This window comes from Corvus hawaiiensis, chromosome 2 (assembly GCF_020740725.1).
Source record: "Corvus hawaiiensis isolate bCorHaw1 chromosome 2, bCorHaw1.pri.cur, whole genome shotgun sequence".
NCBI lineage: Eukaryota > Metazoa > Chordata > Aves > Passeriformes > Corvidae > Corvus > Corvus hawaiiensis.
Genome location: NC_063214.1, coordinates 88,254,418 through 88,279,549, shown reverse-complemented (window position 1 = coordinate 88,279,549; position 25,132 = coordinate 88,254,418). Strand labels below are relative to the sequence as shown.

The window sequence follows — 25,132 nt, the reverse complement described above, 5'->3', positions numbered from 1 at the left end:
TAAATGAATAAATATAAGCACTGTGTGTACTTGAAACAATGGGTTGTTATGAATTTGGGTGCAATCATAATTGTCACATCTCAGTTAAATATCTCACCACTTCCATGAAAAGAATGTAAAACAACATTTCAAATATATCTAAAGATTGTAAAATATGTGAAAATAAGCTAATTGTGTCTGAAACAAAGGATGCTTCAGAGGATATTAACATACTTGCATATACATTTTACTATCATGATCAAATAATACAGGAGGCAGTTCAGAAGGAGGAGTGCAATACAGAGAAACCAGATGGTTTTTTGCATCACAGCTCACAGAAAAGAGAATATGGTCCTGCCATTTTTTAAAGAAATAAAGATAAGTAAGTGACAAATATGGAGGTTTTCAAATGGGGGGGGGAGTTAAGCAAAAAGACACTAGAGCAATTTAGCTAGTCCTCAGTATAAACTGGAGGCAGAAAAATATCAGTGTCTCTTTGAAATAATGTAAGATAGAAGTCTCATGAAGACTTAGCTCTATTCCAGGTGTTGCTAAAAATAAAAAGGCATTGCTGACAGTGTTGGGTGAATGCAGTAGGCTCAAAAAAAAACCTTACAGGAAGGGTAGTCATATTTATCTACTTTGCTAGATTTTTTTTTGGCATAACCACAGAAATGTGAATAAATAAAAAATGAAAAATAAATGCCCTCAAAACCTTGGAGAAAAGGTCTAGTCGGCAAAGTGTATAGGGAGACCCATATGTATTCACAGCATATGCTTGAATATTTCCTTTGTTTTTGGACAGTTCAACTGCTTGTTGGGCCACGCATGAACCAGGTTGCAAACTGATTTTAAATCAGAATAACCCTTTTTTTCTTTAGACTTTCACCATTGCTAAAGGCTTGAGGAAGCTCACCTCTCCAAGACCCTTGCACAGCACCTGTGATCATACTTCAGACTGCTGCATTTACCTGGCAATTTCTTCATGGGAAGAAAAGTTCTCTATTTGTTTTGTAAATGAGGAAGTGAAGTACATAGATTTGGTTGGCCCTGGCTCATAAAGTGAATCTCTGGCAGACCAGAGAACTGATCCAAGCTCTCCATCACCTCATCACAGTACCATAATCACTAAACTCTCAAAAGTAGTTTTTTAAATATATAAACTTACACATAAATTGGATATAAACAACTCTATGCTGAGAGCTTTGATACCTCTAGGACTAAATATGGGTCAATATTTCTTACAACTACAGAAATAGCTTAGACAGCTCTTCTCTTAGTTGATAGCCCACACTGATGAGATTGTTCCACTGTTTCTGATAGAGGATACTAAGCCAGATGAAAAAAAACAACCAAAAAGAAAAAAACTCCTGAGAGGAGCATTAGTTGTAATGATGATCACTTGTTCAAAGCTACTCAGTACAGGGCCCCACAAGGAGTGGCACTACCACAGCCAGGGAGGCAGGATGGAATCAGGGAGGATCCATGAAGGATGGGAAAGGACAGGGCATGCTTAGGTCAATACTGCCGTTGAAAGAAATGCTGCTGAACCAAGCTCTTGAAAAAGTTTTAGTCTTCTTCTTGAAAGAGAGAAAGCTTTCCAGAAATCCAGGAGTACACTGACAACTTTCTCGTCTCTGGAAAAATTCCTCTTATTTCCAAAGATGTAAAAATCAAGTGTGGAGTTTTAAGGCTAACTAGAAAGGTACATGCAAAGCTTGTATGTGTGGTGCTTAAACTCGATTGGATTAGTCTTGGAAAGCTGTGGCCCAGTCCATCAATTCACAGTGGTAGTTGTTTAGGTACTGAATGTTCATCATTTCCTGTTGGAGGTCTCACCTTTTGATAGGGGAGAAACACACAAGGAATTAATTCAGATTGTGAGTACAGATTGTGAGTTAACTTAAGCAAGCCATAAACTTCTGCTTCAGTTTTGTCTTGATTTACACTAATTATATGGATATTCAGGCCTGTTTCTATCAAGTTCAGTGCTAATAAGATTCCCCCTAACCTTGAATCCAAAGTACTGGAAGAGATTAACAGCCAATTTCAATTCCTAATTGAAAAATACGTCATTCTCTCTTTGAAATTGCAACACTTCTGCAAGGACTAGCTTCAGGAAGCAGTCCCAGGGTTAGATTATAACCGTCCAGCCGTTGCACAGAAGCATGTGGTGAACATCTTAATTTAAATTACTAGTGCTTTATAACTAAGGGTCAGAGCACTTAAGACAAGCACAACAGAGAGAACTTTGCAACTTTGCTCATTGTCGTAGAATTTATATTCCATTGTCGACTGGGCCTCAGCTAAACAGGGGATCTAAACAAAGGACACCACAGTGACTGTGTCTGTTATTAACTTCCACTAAATCATCATGCTTGAGTTGATTAAAGACTCAGTTAAATCCCAGTCACATCTATGGCTTCTGGAGCAATGATAGATAATCCTTATGGCTCAACACAAATAAAATCATTGCCCATCTTCAAGTACAGACAAAACTACAAGACCCAAGAAATATACAGTTGGATTTGCTAAGCAGATAGCTAAAAAATGCTAAATGACCTTGCAAAGATCTGTTTTATCTGAGCAGTTATTCAGTCTTTCTGCAGAGTGGACACGAGATATTCTTTCTGTGTTTGCAGACATGAATGGGACAGCCATTGAAAATTTTGTCTGTGTCATTTATAATGTTTCCTTCATGAACTGCACCTGGCATGTGGGCAGGACTGCTACAGAAGATACCCAGTACTTTCTGTACTGGAGGCCCTCGAAGTAAGTAGGTCTGCTTGAATCTTGGGAATTTTGATTTGTGGTTGGACATGTGACATTGTCAATTTTTAACTGATACAGTATTTCATGTAAAGGAAAGAAGATCTCACAGAATGCCAAAATTACATCAAAGATGATTGTGGAAGGCACATAGGTTGTCGATTCCAAAATGTGATAATAGAAAATAAGTATGCTTATTTCCTGGTAAATGGGTCTAGAAGTGGACAAAATATTCAGTCATATGAGAAGAAGATACTGCTGTACCGAATTGGTAAGGATTTTTTATTGATTGAATTTCCAGTTATATGTTAAAGGAATGAAGAAGTCATCCCTAGGAAAAAGCATGCATTTTAAAAATATTGCTCCTCATAATAGGTTTGGGTTTTTTTTCCTTTTTCTCAGCCCTGATGTCTGAAAAGTGTAAAGTATAAGAATGGACAAAAACTAATGAAAACAGAAACAATCTGGAATCATAGGTCAGAGAATTGTGAACACTTCAGTCAAATATTTATTCTCTGAAAGAAATGTGTCATCTATTAGAATTAACTAGCTAAGGATTCTTGAGTGGGACTGTCTAGATGTTGGTCTTATTATCTTGTAATTACAGTATTAAAAAATCTTAAACCCAAGAAACAAAACCAAACCTGCATAAATCATATGCTGAATTCAATAAAATCTAATAAACGGCTTGTGTTTTTTAATTTTCCTTACTGTTGCAGCTAGTGCTCTGGGCTCCTCAACTGAAATGTTAAATCAGGGAGTCCTGCTTCAGAATATAGGGAGAATATAGTAATTCTGCTATAGTAATTCTGCATTACATCTTTTTAGACAGTTGTTTGAACATCTACCTAAGTTTTTAAAATGGCAGAGTGAAGAGAGCTGTTACTAATCAATAGTATTTCTGATTATATTATTGTAGAAAAACTCACCCCTCCATTAAATGTCACAGTGAACTGTACAGAAGCTTCTCATAGATGTAGTATTTGGTGGCAACCACCTCGCACAAGTCATGTGAACAAAGGAAGTTGTTTCAAATATGAAATTGTCATAGAAAACAAGGTAAGAATAATTATGACATTTAATAGCATTTTGTATGTCTCTATTTCCATACATAACACCATACAACCAGTACCCTGTTCTCATCCCCTTCTTTAATAACTTGGATGAATATGGAAAGTAATATTACAACCTTCAAAAATAAAGTTCAAAATATTTGTGGGAGCATTTGTGACCTTGTTGTTCCAACAGTAAAAAATAGAAATTAAAAAAAGAAAAAGGAGACATAACATAGCTAAATTAAAAGTTTAAGAATGCAAAAGATACACAGGCAAAAAAAAAAAAATGGAAAAAACATTGTCTGAGTTTATTCATAAATTTTAGATACTTTGTTTTAACAAGTAAAATGTAAAGATTTTGTCAACCTGAGCATTTTTTTGTTTAGTGCTTTAATACTCAATTCTGCAATCAAATTTAAATGGTACAATATTTCAGAGCATTATCAGGGAGGAAAAACCACTTAGAGGAAGAACAGCTTAATTTCACAGTCTTCAAAGGAAGGCATTTAAAATATTACATACACTTTTTTTTCTGAAAATTAAGCATTCATGAGAAAAGACTCTTTAGTATACAGTAATAAAAAGAATAATCTTAAAAATTAAACTTTTCTCTTGTTGCTAGGCTGATGCTGAGAAAAACACCAAAACCACATCTAAAACAGTAAGTCTGTATTAATGTAACATTTATGCTATATTGAAATTTCTTCTGTATCAGAGCATCCTCCAACCAAATTGGTTTGGTTTCACACTGCCTGTTTCAATGTGCTGCACATTCTCTTTATTGATAAGTTTTCTAAATCTGAAGTTTCAAAATGTTGTTTATAAAACATTGCACAAAAACACCTGCACATGTGGAGCTTGATATTGTTTCACAAAATCTTCCATTTTACATTCTTTTTTACTTCCTAGCAAATTCATATATATGTAAAAGTTGGGTCATGATTCTTTGTAACACTTAGACACAAAAAATGTGGAGAAATTTTTCTTTATTAATGCTCTGTGGAAAGGATTGAGACACAAGAGGTGAGAAAATATTACCTCACAGATTAAGCCAGTATAAAGATGGCACGAAAAAAAAGAGTGCCAGGTCTTTAGTGGAGTGTAAGGAGCCAAGAAGCATACGGCAAATTCGATCTTCATATTACCCAGTAATAAAAATGTTAGAACAAGAGGAATTAGGATGAAACAATCTAACTTATTAAGGGATATTTTTCTACTTGTGATTTCACTCTAGTCTGTACACAGAAAGATTATAGAAATGTGAAATGTAAAATGTAAAATTTTATCATAATTATATAAAAATAATACAAAAATTCTCATTCTACTTGTTTTGCATTTAGGAAGCAATCATTGAAAATAACTCCTACCTATATGAAAGCTTCAGCTCAGAAAAAAGGTACAGCGTCAAAATCAGAGCAACAGATGGGGGCCTTTGTTTAGTAAGCCCAGACTGGGGAGAGTGGAGCACCCCTGTGGAGTTTGGTAAGAGTAAAAATCCCTTCCTTGACCTAGTTCAGTAATTACCTGTCTGCCTTATTTTTTACTTCATGCTTACGGATGGAAACACATTGATTTGTTAGGACAAAGAGAGTCAAAGAATTGGCATGTCTCTTAATTTTAGGGAGTTCTCCAAGCATTCTTGGGAGACAGTGCTTCTTGCACTGGAATAGTGAACAAAGCAGACCTTTTTGAGGTCTGTTGCCAGCTGTTTTACTTTTTCCATCTTTACTCCTGACTTTGTAAACTTCTTTTTCCTGCTGTTGCTCTCTGCCACCTTGGATACTTAAATACTGTGTAGGACTCAGTTCCTCAGGTCTTAAGTTACTGTAGACAGTCCACGTGCTGTCAGCCATCCTATTACTTCATGTGCTACAGAGCAGTGAGGTGCTAAGCTAAAGGAGTCATCCCTTCATACAGTGTTTGACACTCTGATGCAAAGCAGATTGCACATAGCTGTGCAATCTTTCATGACCTGTGATGCTAACCAGCACTTTGATGATTGCTTGATTTTCAGGAACACAACAACTTACATCTACTTCACCTTACGTGCTATTTCTGATACCAGGGCTGGCAGCAGGTCTCACACTTTTTCTCTGCATGGCAGTGTAAGACTTATTTCTTGTGCAAATTTTTATTCTATAGTTGAAATAACACTTCTTCCCCCAACAGAAAATCTGTGGCTTCTTTTTAAAGGAGATAAGAGAGGGAGAAAATTGACACTGAGCTATACTAGGAATCATCTCCTGGATGTTCCTCAAGTGTGCTCTATACTTTTGATTCCAAACTTTCTTATCCACTTGGTTAATATAACTCAATGCTTTCCAATACTGGGACAAGGCCTTGTATCAGTACCACTTTCCTGCCATCAGACCCTGCAATGCAGGTGGTTGGTACATGAAATTGTTTCCATGTTTTGATAATATTTCCCTTTCATATACTTAAAAAAACAGCTTCTTATGAGGCTTTAGTAAGTCATAAAATAAATTATTGTCATCCAAATTCTGAACAATAAAATTATAATATTGTAATCAGCCTATGTAATTCTTAGCTACTTTTGACGTAGAAGAATACTGCTTATCTTAGAGAAATAAAATAATACCTCAAAAGCATTATTATATAGTATGTGTTCATATCACATTATATAATATGTGTTGCATATTAACACATATAGTATGTGTTAATATGCAATATTAACATATTGCATGTTAAGTCTTTTCTTCACCAAACCTTTTTGTCACTGTAGAAGGGCTTATTTGAAAAGAACATCTGTTACTGTACCACAGCCAAAAGACCCATTCCATGAGCTCTCTCCAATGGACTTCCAGGTATGGTTTCTTTCCATTTGCCTGAAATTAAAAAATTTAGTTCTAAAGGTATGACCGTAGTGTTAGAAAGATGCAGACAAGCAAGAATCAATTTTCTTTCTTTTTCTTGTTCTTAGGGTATGGAAAGAGAAGGTCGATATACAAGTAACTTGTCTGTTTTACTTTTTATGAAATAATTGTCATCTGTCTACCTGAAGCACTGGAGAAAATACAGTTTCACCCTGCTCTCCCTATAAGCCATATGCTATCACTAGAATAATGTTGAGTGCAAGTTTCTCAGCACAATAATAATGCAGAATCAGGCAGGGAGAGAAGGGACAAAGAAATCTACAGTAGTTTTTCCATAGCAGATATTTAGATCTATGATAGTATTTGGCAATGATGCTAAAGGAGAAAAAGTTTCTAGGGTATGGTGAGCAAGAAAGTGGAGCAGAGTGTTGAAAGGTGCTAACTTACGCAGAACACTGGAATGACTCGTGAGAAGGAACAAACAGACAAACAGTGCAGGAACTTCCCTTCTAGAGAGCATATTGCAGTTTGCTGCAATTTTCAGTCTTTGGATTGGCAGCAGGCAGGTCTGGAAGCCAAAATTTGTCTGCAGGGACACACTGAATTTCTGGCGAGCCTTTATAAAATCTTTTACTTTCTCTTCCTTCATCATGTTAACTTTTCTGTTTTAAAAGATGAATTTTCCAGCTTTTTAGTAAAAATGTCTTTTGTTCCTCTTTGGGAACTATATGGAGAGAATACCTAGACGTGTTTACTTCGGTCTTCTAATTGACAGAGTCCTTCTATAGCTTCTACACAATAAATAACAACTCTGAATGACAGGAGATTCATAAATCATGACCTTGTGACTAATCTCATGCATCAAACCCTAAAAAAAATGTTATATTCTTCCTTTAATAGACAGAAGATATGGATGTATTAAAAAAGCAAGAAACTGAAGAAATAATAAGTCTTGAAGAAGTGATGGAATGCAAGTGAAATGAGCAACTTGATTTTTTTAAAGCATATATATCTTGTTGGCAAAAATTAACAAGGTTTTCATATTCTGTTACTCCTGGAAGCAGGGAGAAGAGTATTGACTGTAGAGGAAATTCCCCAAGAAATTATCTTTAAAAGCCTCTTTGTATTTGGTTGCATTTTCTATAAACATTTGAAGTTTGGACTTTTTCTGTTTTTTATTATGACAAATACTACAGTATTTCAGAAAAAAATAATTTCAGTATTGCTTTGGAAGTTATTATATTGGTTTTCAACATGATGCAAAAGAATAAGTAAGAACAACCAAACTTTAGGGTTTTATTCAGGATCTCCAGTGGTTTAGTGTCTCAAAAAAGGTACATCCATACTGCGATTGTGATCAGGAATAAAATTTGACATCTGTTTGAAGGCCCACTGTATGAAAACCAGCCAAGATCAACCCTGTTAAGAAACATCACTTGCTCATACAAAATGACTACTATTAAAGATCATCTCTTCATATCTGTGTAAGATGAAAAAATTACTTAATATATGATTGCTAACAGGTAGCAGATGTATATGTGTATATGTATTGAGTGGGAAATGTTGGAAATTGAACATTTGAACTCTGCAGCAGAAGCCTGTCACTTGCTAACTGCAAGTGGTTCCGGCCGGTTATGTGTTTTTATAACACCTGGATGAAGCAGAAGTATCACAGCCTGAATCTTCCAATTAATAAGGAGATATGAGAGAAACCTCTCAATTTAGAGGCTAATCACATATTTGACCTTCCATTTGCTTGAAATTGAGTATGAGTCAGTGGTGCCCTGACAGCCAGGAGGGCCAACCTTGTCCTGTGGCACAGCATCACCAGCCGGGTAAGGGAGGGGATTGTCCTGATCTTCTCTGCACTGGGGTGGCCTCACCCCGATTCCTGTGTGCAGTTTTTGGTGCCACAACACAATAAAGATATAAAGCCATTAGAAAGTTCCCAAAGAAGGGCCACAAAGACGGTGAAGGGCCTTCACCGTGTTTGTTAAGATGGGAAGGTGTATGAGAAGCGGCTTGAGGTGACTTGGTCTGTTCAGCCCGGAGGAGACTGAGAGGACACATCATTGCAGTTACAACTTCCTTGTGAGGAGAAATAGAGGCGGAGGCACTGATTTCTTCTCTTTGGTGACCAGTGACAGGACCCAAGAGAATGGCCTGAAGCTGTGTCAGGGGAGGTTTATGTTGGGTATTAGGAAAAAGTTCTTCCCCAGAGGGTGGATGTGCACAGGAACAGGCTCCCCAGGGAAGTGGTCACAGCACCAGCCTGACAGAGTTCAGGAAGCATTTGGACAACACTCTCAGGCCCATGGTATGACTCTTGGGGCCAAGAGTTGGACTCATTGATCCTTGTGTGTCATTTCCAACTCAGGTTATTCTATGATTCTATAATTCCATCAAGTCTCAGGATGGTTAAAGTCATCTCAAGTAGCTGAAATCCTATCATGGAAAATAAAGTCCTCTCAGTAATAAAATTCCACTAGACTAGGTTACCATCAAGAGAGCATCTTTGAAACTAAATTTTTCTATGGTTCTGTGTTTCTAAATGAGCTTTCAATAAAAATTTATTCTGAATGCGTCAGGGAGACGGTTCCTCGCGGGACCATCTCTCCAGACCGGTTATGGTTTCCTGGGTCTGAGCTACAGACTCCGCACCAGCTACCACAAAAATTTATTTTGAATGTCTTTTTAAAACAGTGACAGAGAAGGATCCTTCTACTTGAGTTATTATTGCCAAAAGATAAAAGCACCTGCATTAAATGTGGATAACTAAAGCCAACACTTACTTTAATCTAAGGACAATTAAACAGATACAGTCTACTGGATCCTCTCCATCCTGCTTCACTTAGAGTTGATCATGCCCATTGAGGCACCCCTTACATACCCACTGCTTTCACTGTGGAAGCTGCTGAGACAGCAAAGTCATTTAAGAAAACTTGTTCACTATCAGCACACTAATGAGAAGACCATAAATCATATCCAGGAAACAGCGGAGATGGTAGTAGGAGTGGGACTAAGATATCACTTTCCCATCCCTAGGCAAAGACCCCAAAGTCAGTGGAAAAGGATGGTCAGGCTTTACAACCTTTTAACTAAGTGGCTTGGATGCTCACACAGGAAGAAGTCCTTTATTCTGGTCACCTATGGCTTTTCCTCTGTTCTGTGCTAAAAACTAGAAAGATCTTGCTCCAAGGAAAAAATTGAGGATCTTGTTTACCATTTGTATTTTTGTGATATACACATAAACTGTAACACACCAGTACAGCAAAACACCCAGACGGTTCTTGTGAACACTCCTGTTTTAGTTGGAGCAATAAACTATTCTTCAACTTTTTGTGATTTTTGAGAAAATTTGGGTTTGATCCTGTTTCTGCAATGACTTTACTCCCATTAGAGCCAAAAGTCTGTAAACAGCCCTAGTGTCTCTGTCCAGGTTTCTCTTCTCTCCTTTACTCTTTCTCTTTCTCTTCCTCTTTTCTTCTCATTTTGCTTCCAACTCCTGGGTCATAGCAAGGCCACTCAACACTAGTTTTCTGGCCTCTGAAAGATGACAGACTTTGCTACCCTCAGTAGCACCATCTTTGCTTGGGAATTTTTAAAATGTTTTTGATTTGTTTGCATTTTTGAAAGCCTTAGGTAAGGAGTTGCCCTAAATATAGACAAGAAGTCCCCTGGGTAGAACAGTTCCCTTTTCTGCAAAAACACCACTGTCCTTGTGGGCTGTTTGGATTGTTTTGCTGCAGTATGTTCCAGTTTAAAAACAAAGTACCCAAATCCAAAAAAGACAAGCTCTAGTCTTCCTCATTGTGTTTCAGAGATACATAATCTGACAGAGCACACAAAAACACACTGCTTCCCCTCTGCCTTCTCTGCAGGCTCAAGAGATCTTCAGAGTGGAAGCATGGACAGGCAGGCAAACAAAAATTCTGACTTCCTTCATTTTCCACAGTCCCATTTGGCTCTCCATGGCATTTCTTACAGCTCTGATTTTATTACTTGGGTACTTGTCACTACCCTACTCCAGGAAATGCAGTGTGTTACGACCACGAAATTGAGTGCTCATCTTCCAAAGATGAGGGCACAATAAATGCAGCGTTTTTCATTCTTTATGATCAGAAGTCCTTTCCTCTGTCTATACAGCACAGTGAATGTTCAAAAAATTGCCTACATGGTTATGTATGGAATTTATTTAATCTGGAAATACAGTGATACTTCTGAAAATGGACTTCTTTTACCTCTGAATGACTACCATGGGCTCAGACCTGATGTCCAAGTTTTCAGTTGCTTTGTCTGTTGACATCTATAAAGTGATAGGGTAGTCATAGTGATTCTTACCAAAATGAGCTGCTTATTTGACTAAACCTGCTTTTTGGTAGAATATCCACTTACACCTATATGGTCGTCATTCCCACTCTTTTTTTCATAACTATGCTTCAGAAAAACTTTGTCATACTGTTATTCTCTACTAGCATATGAAGAGAGTCAATGTCCATGAATTGGTCCTTATAAAGCCACCATTGCCTTAGATCTTTACCTCTGAAACCACAAAAGAACAGGCCATGCTCTGTTGATTCTCTCGTGATTCTTGATTCTGTGGACAACTGGAGTTTTTTAAGTTCTGGATGCTCAAAGGGAGTTGCTCATCTCCCCAGCTAACACCGAGTTATTAACAGATGTGATCAAATGCGTGAACACAACCATTGAGTGCCACTTAATGCATTGGTTCTTTTTTCATGCCTTGCTCTATGCTTTTAGTACTGCTTGTGAGCAGAAGTGTGGTAGGTTCTTTTTCTTTTTTTTTTTTTTTTGCTAGAAAATATTTTTGCAGACAAAAAGTTTCCAGTAGGATGAGTAGACTTGCTTCACTACACCTGTGCATTTTATACTACATGAGTTGAGGAGAAAAAAGCAGGCCAGATGTCCTCTTTGTGGTGTTGGCTGGCCTCAGTGACAACTCAGTATAACTACTATTGACAATCAATGTAAGAGAATGAAACCAGAAAACAACTGTCCACTTCAAGCTCATCAGTCACCAATCTCTAGCCAGAATCCAGGAAGCAGAAATACTCACGAGCCCAGGCATTTCTGGGTCTCTAGAAAGTAAGCCCTCTTTGTCTCCAAGGAAAGTCAGCACTGCACTACCTTCAGCTTCCTCCCTTGGAAATAACTGTATCCTAGTTATGTAAGAATAGCTGATATATAAGAACTACTGCTCATATGGTTAAATCATTCCATATGTCAATAAAAAAAGCTCTAGGATAGGAACGACCATGGGATTTTGATAAAGGCAATTCCTGGAACATCCAGGAAAACTGTTGAGCAGCAGGTGAATTTTTCCAAATATAGTAGCCAAGAAATGGGAGTGGTAGAGAAGTACATGGACTGTTCTCTTTCCTACAGGTTTTTAACTCCAAGCAGAAAGGATCTGCCTGTTCTTAAGAGGAAAATGTTGAAATATCTTGGTATTTGAAAAATGTCATATTTTCTTGTGATGCTTCAATTTCAATATGAAGAAATAAAATTACTTTACATGGATTTTAAATCTCCATATTAAGCAAACTACATTGTCTTCTGTGAAACAAAGGCTTTCAGGGTATAAGGGAGGTTTTGATGTTTTATACTGTTTATAATAACCCTCTTCTTTAGAAAATGTATGGTTGTGACCCGAGAAGGTAACAAATGCTCAACAGAATGGGCCTGGAATGGCTATTTGTATTTGGATGCTTACTACCTACAATTTTTTTCTGTTTCAGTGGTGGTTTGTGGTTTGGCTATTTTCACCCTAGGAGAAATGGACTGAGGACAAGCCCACCTTTTGATAGTGATATATCTTATCTGAAGACATCATACCCAAGATTTGAAATCCCCTTTTTCCATCTGCTTTAAGAGCATTTACAGTTTGCATTGTCATCTCCCTGAGAACCCCCCCAGGCCTGCTTACCCCTGCCCAACCCCCAGAGCTTCCCTCACCCTGCCCAGAGCCCAGAACCCCACATCAGTCCCTGGATCCATCAGCCCCTGCCCAGTGATACCACAGCAGGGCCAGTCTCTGGGTTCCCACAGCCCTGCCCTGCCCAAACATGGGCCCTGCCAAGCTGGGCCCACCCTCAGGCCCATGACCCTTCCCAGTCCCCAAGAAGGTTCCTGGTGGTCAGGGTTGGGGTTGCCCTGGGTCCCCAGTTGCCCCGATCTGGACTGGAGTTGGGGTGGGCTGGGACTGCCAGGCCTTGCCCCGATGCCTTCCATGGAGAAACCCCATCCTCCATCCCCCAGAGATGACTTGTATAGAGAGATGCTTTGTACTTCTCAGTATTGTTTAGAGCTAGAGAGAAATACCTGTAAAAGTAAATATTTTTATGCACTTGCTGGATTCCCAAGCACCAGCATGCTCTGGTGCAATGAAAAGAGAAATTTAACCAGCTAACTTCTTGTTCGTGTTATAAGAACTCCCGGGTTGGGCAATTACAAAAATTTGCTATGAATCAGGGGGGAAGTGATGAACATTTATTTTGCAACACTTCCGATGTTAAGACGGTTCCCCAAAACACAAGCAGCAAGGGAGACAGCCCTATTTATAGTTATACAGCCTTTTAAAATATAGTATTTCCATCTTCTCTGAACCTGAAGACTATAATAGATAAACAAGGTAAAGACATTTTGAAATAGAAGGTAGGTCCATCTTTTTCTTTCCAACTGTTTTGTTTGCTGAGGTATTTACTGAGTCTCCAGGAAGTCCAGGACTGGAGGGGTCATGTCCCAGACAAAAATCTAAAAAGCTGTCAGAGGAATATATGGAACTAAGTTGAATGAAGATTTTTTTGCAAATAAAGTACCTGCAGCATGCTAAGAAAGAACCTAGACAAAATTTTGATTTTTTACTGGGTTTGATACTGAATTTTTAAAAGTGAGAGACTGTTCCTCAGTCATAGAATCATATTCACAGAATGATTTATGCTGGAGAGGACCAAACCCTCCATGGACATGTTCCAGTAGACCTGGTCGCTGAATGTCCCATCCAACCCAGCCTCAAACACTTCCAAGGATGGCGCATCCAAACTTCTCTGGGCAACCTGTTCCATTGCCTCACTGCCCTCACAGTAAAGCTTTGTATCTGACCTACATCCTTAAAAGCACAAGAACTAACACCCTCAGCAAACTTACCATATTCAACATTGGGTAACTTGAGTTGATGGATATTGCTGTGACCTATTTTGATATTTTCTGCTTGCAGCTGTTTACCCACCTGCCTGACATCTATTCATCCTAAACTTTATATATAGGAGATAGAAGAACAATCTTTAGAACTTAAAATGCTGTCACCCTGTATGTCAATGTATGTCCATAAAGTTTATGCAATACTTCTGAGATCACCAGCTTTTGTTTCACACAAATTGTTTTGTTGCAGCTATAATACTATCTTTGGAGGATTTATCCATAAAAAATTTCTTCATTGAATCTTTCAGGGCAAATATCTTTCATTGTTAGCAAACAAAATGAAATAAGTCTTTCCTAAACTGAGCAATAACTAGCTGGAGTCTAACGTACCTAAGTGTGTGCCATGATCCTCCAGCTTGAAGGAGTCACATGATTTTTCCTCATCATGGATATTCCCGTGTTTGCAGGCATGAATGGGTCGGCCATTGAAAACTTCTCCTGTGTGATTTATAACATTTTCCTCATGAACTGCACTTGGCAGGCAGGAAGGCATGCTCCAGCAGATACACAGTATTTTCTCTACTGGCAGAATTCAAGGTAAGTAAATCTGCTTGAGCCAGGGAATTCTGAATTCTCATTCACCACATCACAGTGCCCACGTTTAACTAAAATACTTTGCTGTATGCAGAGATGAAGAGGAGATGGAATGTGAGCTTTACATTAAAGATGAAAATGGCAGAAATATGGGATGTATCTTCCAAAATGTGAGCATAGGGACTGAAAAAGCTTACTTCCTGGTGAATGGGTCTAGCAAAGACTCCCTGATCCAGTTCTATGATGAGTACATTGACCTGTATAAAATTGGTAAGTAAATAGTTTATTTTGGCTTTACTTTAATTATTGTATTAAAATAGTAGAGCATTTATCCCTGAGAAGGAATCATGTACCCTGTCTTACCTAGAGTTGAGAGTAAGAGACTGTGGCCTTCTCAAGAAAACCTATTCCTGAAGCAGAAGACAAAGAGGGGAGTCAAACAGGAAAGCTCCACAGCTGCATTCTGTCTCAGATTCTTTAGCAATCTTCCCTTATGGTATTTAGGTTTTTCTCAAGCAAGGTCCACAAAACTTAACAAACTGTACTTTTCCCTGCTGTCCTTTCAGTGATGGCCAAACACCTTTCAACAGAGGAGAGGGGAGACTTTTTAGAAGTTTATCTGAGCACTGATTTCTGCTTTTCATTACCAATGGGGATGACATACAGGACACCATACCCTGGAGTAAATGAATTAAGATACATACAACATACCTTATGCACATGGTGCTGTACTTGAAAGCCTCCTGTGCAGTTACTTTTACTGTGGCAAATTCTCGTTGGAAATGTCACACTGGTTTTGGTATTGCGTTAAAAAAATGCACAAAAAAGGCTTCATTCTATAAGAAGAAATTGACCTGTAACACCACTCATGGCAGATAAAACAAGATTGTTCTTAGACCAAGTAGCCCATCAAAAATAGGCCAGGCCTGTCCCTAAAGACAGTAGTGTAAAGCAGTAGTGTAGCTGATATTAAACTTTCCTCTATCAGCCTTTTGTCACCCTTTCTGCCATGAGTGACTGTCTTTTGCTGTTCCATTAATCATGTCATTGGCAATGATCAAAAGATAAAGGTCCTCATAATTTTGCTTACATCTGTGAAGTGAAGGGAGATATATGAAGAAGTTGGCTAGGCTGTTAAAAATGGAGTGTCTTTCTTAAACTTGTATGGCTACTTTTGCAAGGAGGGAATAAACTGCAAAGTTCACGACAGACTGAAAGCAACACCTTCATGTCACATTGTGAGGAGGCTTAGAGAAAAAAAGATTTTTGAATTTCGTACTTTAGGGATAGCAGCAGCTATAATAATATAATATAATAATATAATAATATTACTCTGCAGTAATAAACATCATCTTAGAAAGAAGACAGTACTTTATCTTATTCATCTAGAAAAGTAAATGGAGGGGGAGTTTTGTCTTCGTATCCTCCTATATTATGTTCCCTGTCTTAGTCCCTTTTTTTTCTCATCCTGTGTACATGGTTTAGAAAACTTTTGTCTTTCAATTATTTCTAATTGGTCCTAAGAAAAATAGATATGAACTAGCATCTTTCTTCATAGAGTGTTACTTGCAATTTCACTCTCTTTCATAAAATCAAAAAGAGGTCAAGGGATTTTTTTTTAAAAAAAGTGAATTATTTCAATTCTTGATTATATAATTTCAGAAAAGCTCATGCCTCCATCAGATATCACAGTCAACTGTGATGAAATGAAAAATGATTGCATTATTCAATGGCAACGACCCCAAATAAGTCATTCTAACAAAGGCAAGTGTTTTAAATATGAAATCAACATAAAGTACAAGGTAAGAATGTCCTCACACTATATTAATTCATATGTTTGCATTTAGCAATGCACATGGGTGGAAAGAAAATCAGTCTCTCTTCTATGATGTAGCCTTCCCCATACATAGCATCTTATTCCTTTGTGACTGCACTTTTCAGGTCCATAACAAATCCTGTTATGCCATACTGCCCCATTTTTTTTTTTTTTAAATCCCTGCTCCCTTGAGTAAGATGCTGCTGGAGATACACTGGATGACTGAGACAGTCCCAGAGGAGAAGCATGGTAAATCAAGATTCAAACATATCACAGCTTTGTGACAGCAGTCAGAAAAGGCACTTCTTACACTAAAACCTGTTGGAGTTCTCCTGGGTTGGACTATTTCCAGTGGAGACTGGATCTCTGTGGAAGGGCAGAGCTGGGTTTTAAATAGTGAAAAGAGAACTGTACATTCACTTAACAAGTTTGAGTTAATGGAAGTGAATGAAATTTCTCCATAAATGAAACACAAATAGCTTATCGATATATAAGCATCATACCTGTTGGTCCAGAAGTTGAAGATTTGCAACGATAAATAAATGGAAAATAGATGTGAGAGAAAGCAGAAAGGCCGTGTAATTAAGGACAGGTTAGTGGGGGTATGACCTTGACTTCACAAGTCTTCGGGCAGCAATAGGGAAGGAATGAGGCTGCCGTGTTCCAAGAGTAGATGTAAACCACTGTGGCAGAATTGCATCAAAAGGCCACAGGGTGGCAGATAGAGACTACAAAGGAAAAATCTTACTGAACTACAACCGGATTTGGCCACCCACTTAGTGGCTGATTGAAGGCATTCCCTAGGTTTCTGAAATTTGGAATTTCTTAGTCTGGGTTGGGCTTGCTATTTCACGGATGAATTTTTTTGCAAGCCAAACTATCTGCCATGAAACAGCGTTACTTCTCTGAATCACTTGGCTGTTTTAACAAAGAAACCTTACTGAAAACTCTGTCTGACATTGGAATAAAAGTCTATTGCAGTAAAACAATACATTTTTAGTAACTTTAATATATGTAATATCCATTTTATAAAGAATACTCAATTCACACCTTGTCTGAATTTTCTAGTTTTTTTTCCTAATCATTAGTGGTTTTCACCTACCTAATTATGTCAAAGTCCAGCAATTATTCCAGCAACTGAGCAGCGTAGGCTCCCTTGAGACTTAAAAGATGCAACTATAATCATATCTTTGGAGGATTTAGCCATAAAAAATTCTTCTGCCAAATTCATTTCTTTATCACTGCCAGGTCTAAACTTGTGGGTTTTTACCAATACATTATGAGCAACAAATGCTGTACTGCAGTCAGCCTTTAAACTTTACTTTTCACAATTGAAATTTCTTGCATTGGGAGCAAACAAAAAAAAAAAAAATTAAAAAGGATAAAAACATGAATAACATAATTTCAATCACATTTTTTCATGTTTGAAAAAAATGTTTCTTCTTCAGTAGTGTTTCTTGTTAAAGCTTTATGGATTAGGATATCTGAGAAAACCAAAGGCAAAGACTTAGCAACGAAAATCGAGCTAAAAAGGCACCAAATACCTCTACCTCCCCTATGTTCTTTGTCACTAGGTTCTCCCAATTCAGTGAGCAATAGGCCTGCTTTCTTCTTAACCTCTCTTGTTGTCAATGAACTCATCAAAAACTTTCTTATAATCACCTCTCTTGCTAGTCTTGACTCCAGCTAAGCTTTGTCTTTCCTGACTCCATTCCTGCATTTGCAGATGATGTTGTTGTATTCCTCCCAAATCCCTTCTTCTACGTTTTGTACAATTCCTTTTTGTCTCTGAGTTCAGACTCAGTCTTCATGTCCTGTCATGCTAACCTGTCACACTTGCTTGATTTTCTGCACACCAGAATGGACCATTCAGGTCTGTCCAGAGAAGGGCAGTGAAGCTGGTGAAGAGTCTGGAACATAGGTTTTATGAGGAGCAGCTGAGGGAGCTGGGGTTGTTTAGCTTGGAGGAAAGGAGGCTCAGGGTAGTCTACATCCACCTGAAGAGACATTGTAGCAGCTGGGAGTCAGTCTCTTCTCCCAACAAACAAACCACAGGACAGCAGGAGATGGCCTCAAAGTTGCACTAGTGGCGATTTAGATCAAATATTAGGGTGGTTAGGCATTTGAGCAAGCTGTTCAGGAAAGTGATGGCATCACCATCCCTTGAAGCACTCCAAAAAACATGTGGCTGTGTGTTCAGTCCAGGTGTCAGGATCAGACTGGCCTCCACCAGTTGCTGTGCCTGCCCGGACTCAAGCAGCATCCGATACACCAGCATGGAGCAATGGTCAGAAGACTTTCATTACCTCAGCATCCCAGCAAAGGTTCCCAGGTAGTTTCCTGAGTGAGGTAAAGGGGCAAGTGAAGAAATCCGAGGCACTGTAGAGCAGCAGCCCTTGGCAGAGGACAATGGGCTTGAGTTTATGAGATACCTCATGAGCACCAAGTGTGATGCCTACATGAATAACCTTGTGAGTTGTCACACAAAAAGCGCATGGCTGATTAGGGTAGAGCACATAATACGGAACAAGTTTTGGGAAAATCCAGCCAAAGGCAACATAAGTAACAATATTTATTGCAATGTAGAATAGTGATCTTAACAAAGCGTAAAGGGTTTCATGATAAGCATAATGTGGGTTATTGCTATGCTTCCATCACCTATCCCCTTGTCATTCTTACACATTTAAACCTGCAATGTGGCACTTGCAGACATGGTTTAATTGTGAACATGGCAGTGCTGGGTTAATGGTTGTACTCAATGATCTTAGAGGTCTTTTCCAAGCTAAACAATTCTATGATTCCATGATTCCTGTGCTCTGAGGAGGTTGTCCTTGTAGATCAACCAGTAGCTTGGCCCTCGGGGGCACTTTCCCTTGAGTACCAAGGCCTGTGACTATGCAGTTTCCTGTAGAGGGTCTCATCTGCTTTTTCTTGATCATGAGATCTGGAACAAGAACCTACTACATTTACACCTCTGCTGGTCTGTCCTCTGATGCCTTCTCTTACTGGCTCATTATTTATCCCCAGACAGAGCTCTATGCATACAAGGAACTCCTTTACACACAGTAGAAGGACTGGGTTACCAAGCCTGTTTGCAAGGACACAGTCACCCTCCTTGGTTCGATGCATCCCATGCCTGTCCAGTAGCCCCCATTTCTCAAAAAGGATCCCAAGGTCATAGAAGACAAAGCCCTGCCTGTGACAGCAGTTACTCAGCCAGGTGTTGACCTGTTGAATGACTGCAATTCTGCTCAAGGCTTTCCCTCTCACTGGAAGGCCTGAAGAGACACCATCTAGACTTCCTGCCCTTCGCCATCCCCCCAGTGCTCTGTAATCACCCTTGAAATCTTCCAGGTTACCCCTGGGCCTATAAAGAAGAACAAAAAGGGGTTCATTGGCCAGATATTTCTCCTAGATTGATCCCTGTGCAAAATTATCTTGATTGCAGATACTAGGTGCCCTGGACAGCAGCTTGATTTATAAAGTTTTAGAGTGGTTTGGGTTGGAAGTGTCCTCAAAGACTATCTAGTTCCAATCCCCCTGCCATGTCAGGGACACCTTTTACTGGACCAAGTTACTCAGAGCCTCATCCAACCTGGCCTTGAACACTTCCATGGATGGGGCATCCACAGTTTCTCTGGACAGTCTGATCCAGCTCCTCGCCACCAGCACAGTAAAGAATTTCTTCCTAATACCTAATCTAAACCTACCCTCCTTCAGTTTAAGGCCAATCCCCCATGTGCTATTAATACTTACCCTTGTGAAAAGTCCCTCTCCAGCTTTCCTGTAAGACCCTTTAGGTACTGGAAGCTGCTGTAACCTCTCCCCAGAGCATTTTGTTCTCCAGGCTGAACACCCTCATGTTCAGATGCCACAGGAGCATGCATGCAATTATTTGAAAAAATAAGTCTGGATTAATTGAATTTTGTTTTAAAATGGTGTATTGCAAAATAATTACAAAAATATATAACTAGTAGTCTAATGGAGATGATATAGTCTGGAGTCAGTTGTGTGTGGTCAGTAAATTATGTGGTAGTTATTCAGAAAAGATGAGCAAATTGTATTGTCTGTCAAAAATGTAGTGGAGGGCAGCCTAAAATACTTGTGAATCCATGCCAGTACCAAATACTTTCATCTAAAAGAAAACAGTATTTGCATAGTATTTGCAATTACATACAGTGACACTTATTGTAAAATTAAAACATTAGATGTAAACTAAAAAGTTTATTTCACAGATTTTTTTTAATCATCTTTTTCTCCCCCCTGGTGTGTGTAAGAATAAACTTATCATTTCCATTCAGGTCAGGCTCAGTTGCATTTCAGTTTAATCACCAGTCTGAAATAAAATTTATATCTCAACTGCAATGATAAGGAAAACAAATATCTTTCCATAGCAGAATTAATCGGCATTGTAGATGAATTAGATATTAGATACTAAATGTTAGAGAAATCATTAGTTCTTCCGAACAAACCATAAAGTACATAAGAAAGAGAATGCAGAAAAATGGGACAGTATATAAAAATTAATTGAAACATAAAACAAGCAATGATAAAAATTAAGTTAGTTGCTTTTCTTTTTCTCTCAATTTACAGGATAATCCTAAAGGAAAACCCATATATACTTCTATACAAGTGAGTCTGTTTGTTCTATTAATTAGCAATACATGTTCGTTTCATTGTCAACTGTGAAAAGTAAATAGTATGCAAATACCTTTAAATCAGTATGTCCTCAGTGTCCTATGCTTTATGGGATCCTTATTTATAGATTTCATGAATGTGTCAAACTGCTAAATCATCATGGCATACGTAATTTATTAAACATTCAAGGGCAGAACTTTATTGTTTTGCTGTGAGTATTTCGAAAACTCTTCCACTTTTCATTATATTGTCCACTCTCCCTCTCAAATATTGGGAACAGAGTTTGAAGTTACACATCACTGACAGCAGAGAAAAGATAAAGCATCTCCTAGGAATTTAATTTTATTTATGAAAAACATAGACCACAAAAGTCCTTTTAGGATGGAGGCTGTCATCCAGGTATGCCACACCTCCTTTTAATCAGTGCAGCTTGCACGTCCCACCTCTATGCAAAAGTCTCCAAGAGCAAGAGTATTGCAGTAAATTCTGGTAACACTAATTATTGCAATCTTCTACTTATTTTACAGTTTGGCTGGAAAGTTATGCTTTGTCTGAAAAGTCATAATGCAAAGACTGAGGCACGTGCACAGACACCTTCCTCAAATCACTCAGTGCTAGCAGTACTGACATGAGATGGTTCAAGACCTTTTTCTACCTCTCTAAGTGCTGTGGGAAATTATCAATGAAACAAATTGTATCATAAGAAATCATAGGTTATACTTTCACAGTGTAAAAGATGAAATGCTTCTAAATGTAAAAAGTTTAGCAAGTGTCAGGTTATTTTTGAGATACACATTTGGGTAAATATTATATAAATAATAATGATGATTTTTTTTTCCTCTGGAACAGCAACCTACTTTAATAAACAATGCTTTCATAGCCTCTTAAAAGTTTCACTGGTAAATGGCACATGTATATTTTCGACACCTAGGCATGGAACAAAGAGAACAATTCAGTTTTCTGTTTTCCTTAGGAAGGGGTAAATAGTCACACATTTCCAAGATCTAACACAAGAAAGAAGTATCTCTTGAAAATGAGAGCAGCTGGCAGTGCCTGCCTTGTGAACCCAGCCTGGGGGGAATGGAGTGCACCTGTTGAGTTTGGTAAGAACAAATCTATGCCCTGGGCTACTCTTCCCCCAGCGATGTCCTGTCTACCTCACACATTGCCATGCACATATGGACACACAGATGTACAAAGGATTGGCAAACTTTTTGGTTCACACCAGGCTACAGAGAAGAGCAGGAAGAGACTTTATAGATTTCTTAACATTTTAACACTGGAAATAACATTAAAAAGTTACACATTTGCAGCTGTAGTGAGCTCCTGCTTACTGCAAGGGGTGTACGAATAGGATCAATGTTATTCCTTCCCTTCAGACATTTCTGCTGAAGTGATAAATTACAGAGTTCATTTCATACCAAGCAAAACCTTTCAGACTGACATTCACCACAGTCAGTCAGCACAGTAGACGTTTGGCACAACATGAAGTTCAAAAAGTTCAAGGCACTGCACCTGGGTTCAGGGCAACCACTGGTATCAGTATGGGCTGGGGGATGAAAGAATTGACAGTGGCTTTGCTGAGAAGGACTTAGGGGTGCTGGTAGATGGCAGGTTGGACATGACCCCACAAGGTGTACTTGCAGCCCAGAAAGCCAAACCTGTCCTGGGCTGCATCAAAAGCAGGGTGGCCAGCAGGGCAAGAGAGGGGATTCTGCCTCTCTACTCTGCTCTGGTGAGACCCCACCTGCAGTGCTGCATCCAGCTCTGGGGTCCTCAGCATGGCAAGAACATGGATTTGTTGGAGTGAGTCCACATGAGGGTCACAAGAAGGATCAGAGGGCTGGAACACCTCTTGAAGTCTAAGAGAGTTTGGGTTGTTCAACCTGGAAAAGAGAAGGCTCCAGAGACACCCTCTTGCAGTCCTCCAGTACTAAAGGGACTACAAGAGACCTGAAGAGAGACTTTGTGCAAGGTCATGTCATGATTGTTCAAGAGGGAATGGCTTTAAAATTACAGAGTGTAGACTTAGATTAGATTTTAGGAAGAAATTCTTCACCATGAGGGTCATAAGGCACTGGCACAGGTTGTCTAGAGAGACTGTGGATGCTGCATCCCTGAAAGTGTTCAAAGCCAGGTTGGGGCTCAAGCTGGTCTAGTGGAAGCTGTCCCTGCCTATGGCAGAGTGGCTGGAATCAGATGATCTTTAAAGGTCACTTCCAACCCAAGTCATTCTGTGTACTGGAATTCTATGATCTATTCCTCGTATAAAAGCAATAACAACAATAACAACTATTATTATTAATAATAACAATAACAATAATAATAAATGTTTCTCCTTCAGGAAATGAAGAAATTATATATTCTTCAGTATGGATTTTACTTGTGGTAGCAGTTGTGACACCCTTAATTGCAATCATCACAGTTTTGTTCTGCAAAAGGTAAACTTAATTTATGCATTTATTTTATTTTCTGTGGGTGTGTGTAACACCTGTAGTGCTTAAACAAATAAGGTGTAGGTGTCTCTGTAGGATACATAAAATAAACCACATGTGAAACAGAAACAGAAAGGATGTTCTATGATATGATGCACTTTGCATAGAAATATACAGTAATTCAGAAAAGATACTGCTCTCTCAACTTGTTAAAATTTTTCCCCCACTTTTCACTGTTTGTAATGACATAGGACAAATTCCTTTTTCTTTCAGTGAAGGAATTTTACTACTAGTAAATCTTGAATCAAAAATGAATCTGTTACCATCCAAATTATTAATGTTTTCCTGATATGTGTTCATTCTGTGTTGAGATTATGTATATTTTTCAGTTCACTTCTAAGACTGAAGAGGAAGATAAGAGCTGCTTCAAGGGTGCAATGGTTTTGTCACATTACAGTTATTCGATTTTAATTTTGTATTCAATACCCTTTGATTTCCAGGACTGGCTGTTGGAAGGCAGCATTTCCACAGATCCCAGGACCAAAACCTGCTTTTTTGACACTGGGTGATACAAACCTAGAGGTATGTTCTGTTTCTATTTTTATATCAAATGTGTGAAATACATACAAAGCTCTACTGGATGAATTTTTAAATGATAAGGTACTTATTACAAAGGATCACTCTTCTTTTTGCCATATCCTGAAGAATTACAAAGTAAAATCAGCAGGCAAGTTTGTTAAGGGAAGTCAAACGTAGTGCTCTTCTGGAATCACGAGGTTTCTCCCATTCCAGTCTCACAGGTGCACAGGTTGATGGTCCCATTGGTAGGCAGCAGGAAGGGCTGTTCACTTTCCCAACACGAGGCACAGACATGGACAATGACACAACAGAGCACAGTGAGGCAGCCGGACACAAAACCAGCACAGCTGCCTCTACCAGCACCACAGCAACACCATCAGCAATCTCATAATTAGAGTCCCAGACATCACAGCCCTCTTGCCACTCTCCAGCTGAATTTGCCAGTGAGACGAGTACACCTCCTTGCTCTCTTCATTTACAACCACCATAGAGTTCCTCACATCTGATCCTGGCGTCTGAGCCCTGTGTCCCCCCCACCAGGTCCCACCCTCCAAGCTGCCACCTTGAATCCCTCCAGGTGCACACCTCTCCTTCTTACCCACTAGCAAGTCATACACACAGGATAGAAAAAAAGGTGATGCAGAAAACGGTTCAAAATAGGGTTTTGTAAGGAAACAGGACAGACTGTGGTGGTGACACATAGCAAAACCAGGTGAAATACTTTCAGAATTGTGCATAAGTAGATGCTAACCTAACATTATGTATAAGACTGATGGAAGTTTTTATTTTCCTTTCAGCTGATGGAGAACAAAATTCAGTCAATAACATCTGAAAACGAAGAGATAGTATTAGTTGCTGACATTGTGAGATAACCAAGAAAAATGGAGGGGCCTGAAAGTGCATTTCTTAGACAACTCTATATTCCTGTGGAAAGTCTGGAATAATACATTGGCTGTCTCCACTTTCTTCTTTTTCTTGTATAGAAACAGTGATGCAACCAAGAGAGAATGATATCTCACATGCAATCTTTCTAAATGCCATTGTATTTGCTTATAGCTTTGGCTAATTTTAACTGTTTGGGTAAGCTGTCCCTATTGGATATCTTCTGTTTTGTAAATAATATGGAAATATTTCATTCAAGAAGTTTTATTTATATTTTGATCTTAAGGAAAAATGATTGGTTTTCTGTCTCATATTAAAAATATTAATAATTAATTTATTGAGATGAATACAATTTAAAAAATTCTGATGCCTGAATTCCATTGTTCTACT

At 38.6% G+C, this 25,132-nt stretch overlaps 1 protein-coding gene across 1 annotated transcript; it reads left to right on the top strand.

The window, feature by feature from the left end:
• Positions 1-260: 260 nt before the first annotated feature.
• On the top strand, positions 261-25,106 carry LOC125336117 (interleukin-5 receptor subunit alpha-like). The gene is made up of 14 exons (XM_048324280.1): positions 261-361; positions 2,622-2,751; positions 2,844-3,019; positions 3,668-3,807; positions 4,426-4,464; positions 5,144-5,285; positions 14,266-14,395; positions 14,487-14,662; positions 16,055-16,194; positions 20,802-20,840; positions 21,820-21,949; positions 23,191-23,287; positions 23,782-23,863; positions 24,658-25,106. The coding sequence occupies exons 1-14, from the start codon at positions 292-294 to the stop codon at positions 24,730-24,732; spliced, it is 1,566 nt and encodes a 521-aa protein (XP_048180237.1). The 5' UTR covers positions 261-291; the 3' UTR covers positions 24,733-25,106.
• Positions 25,107-25,132: the final 26 nt, after the last annotated feature.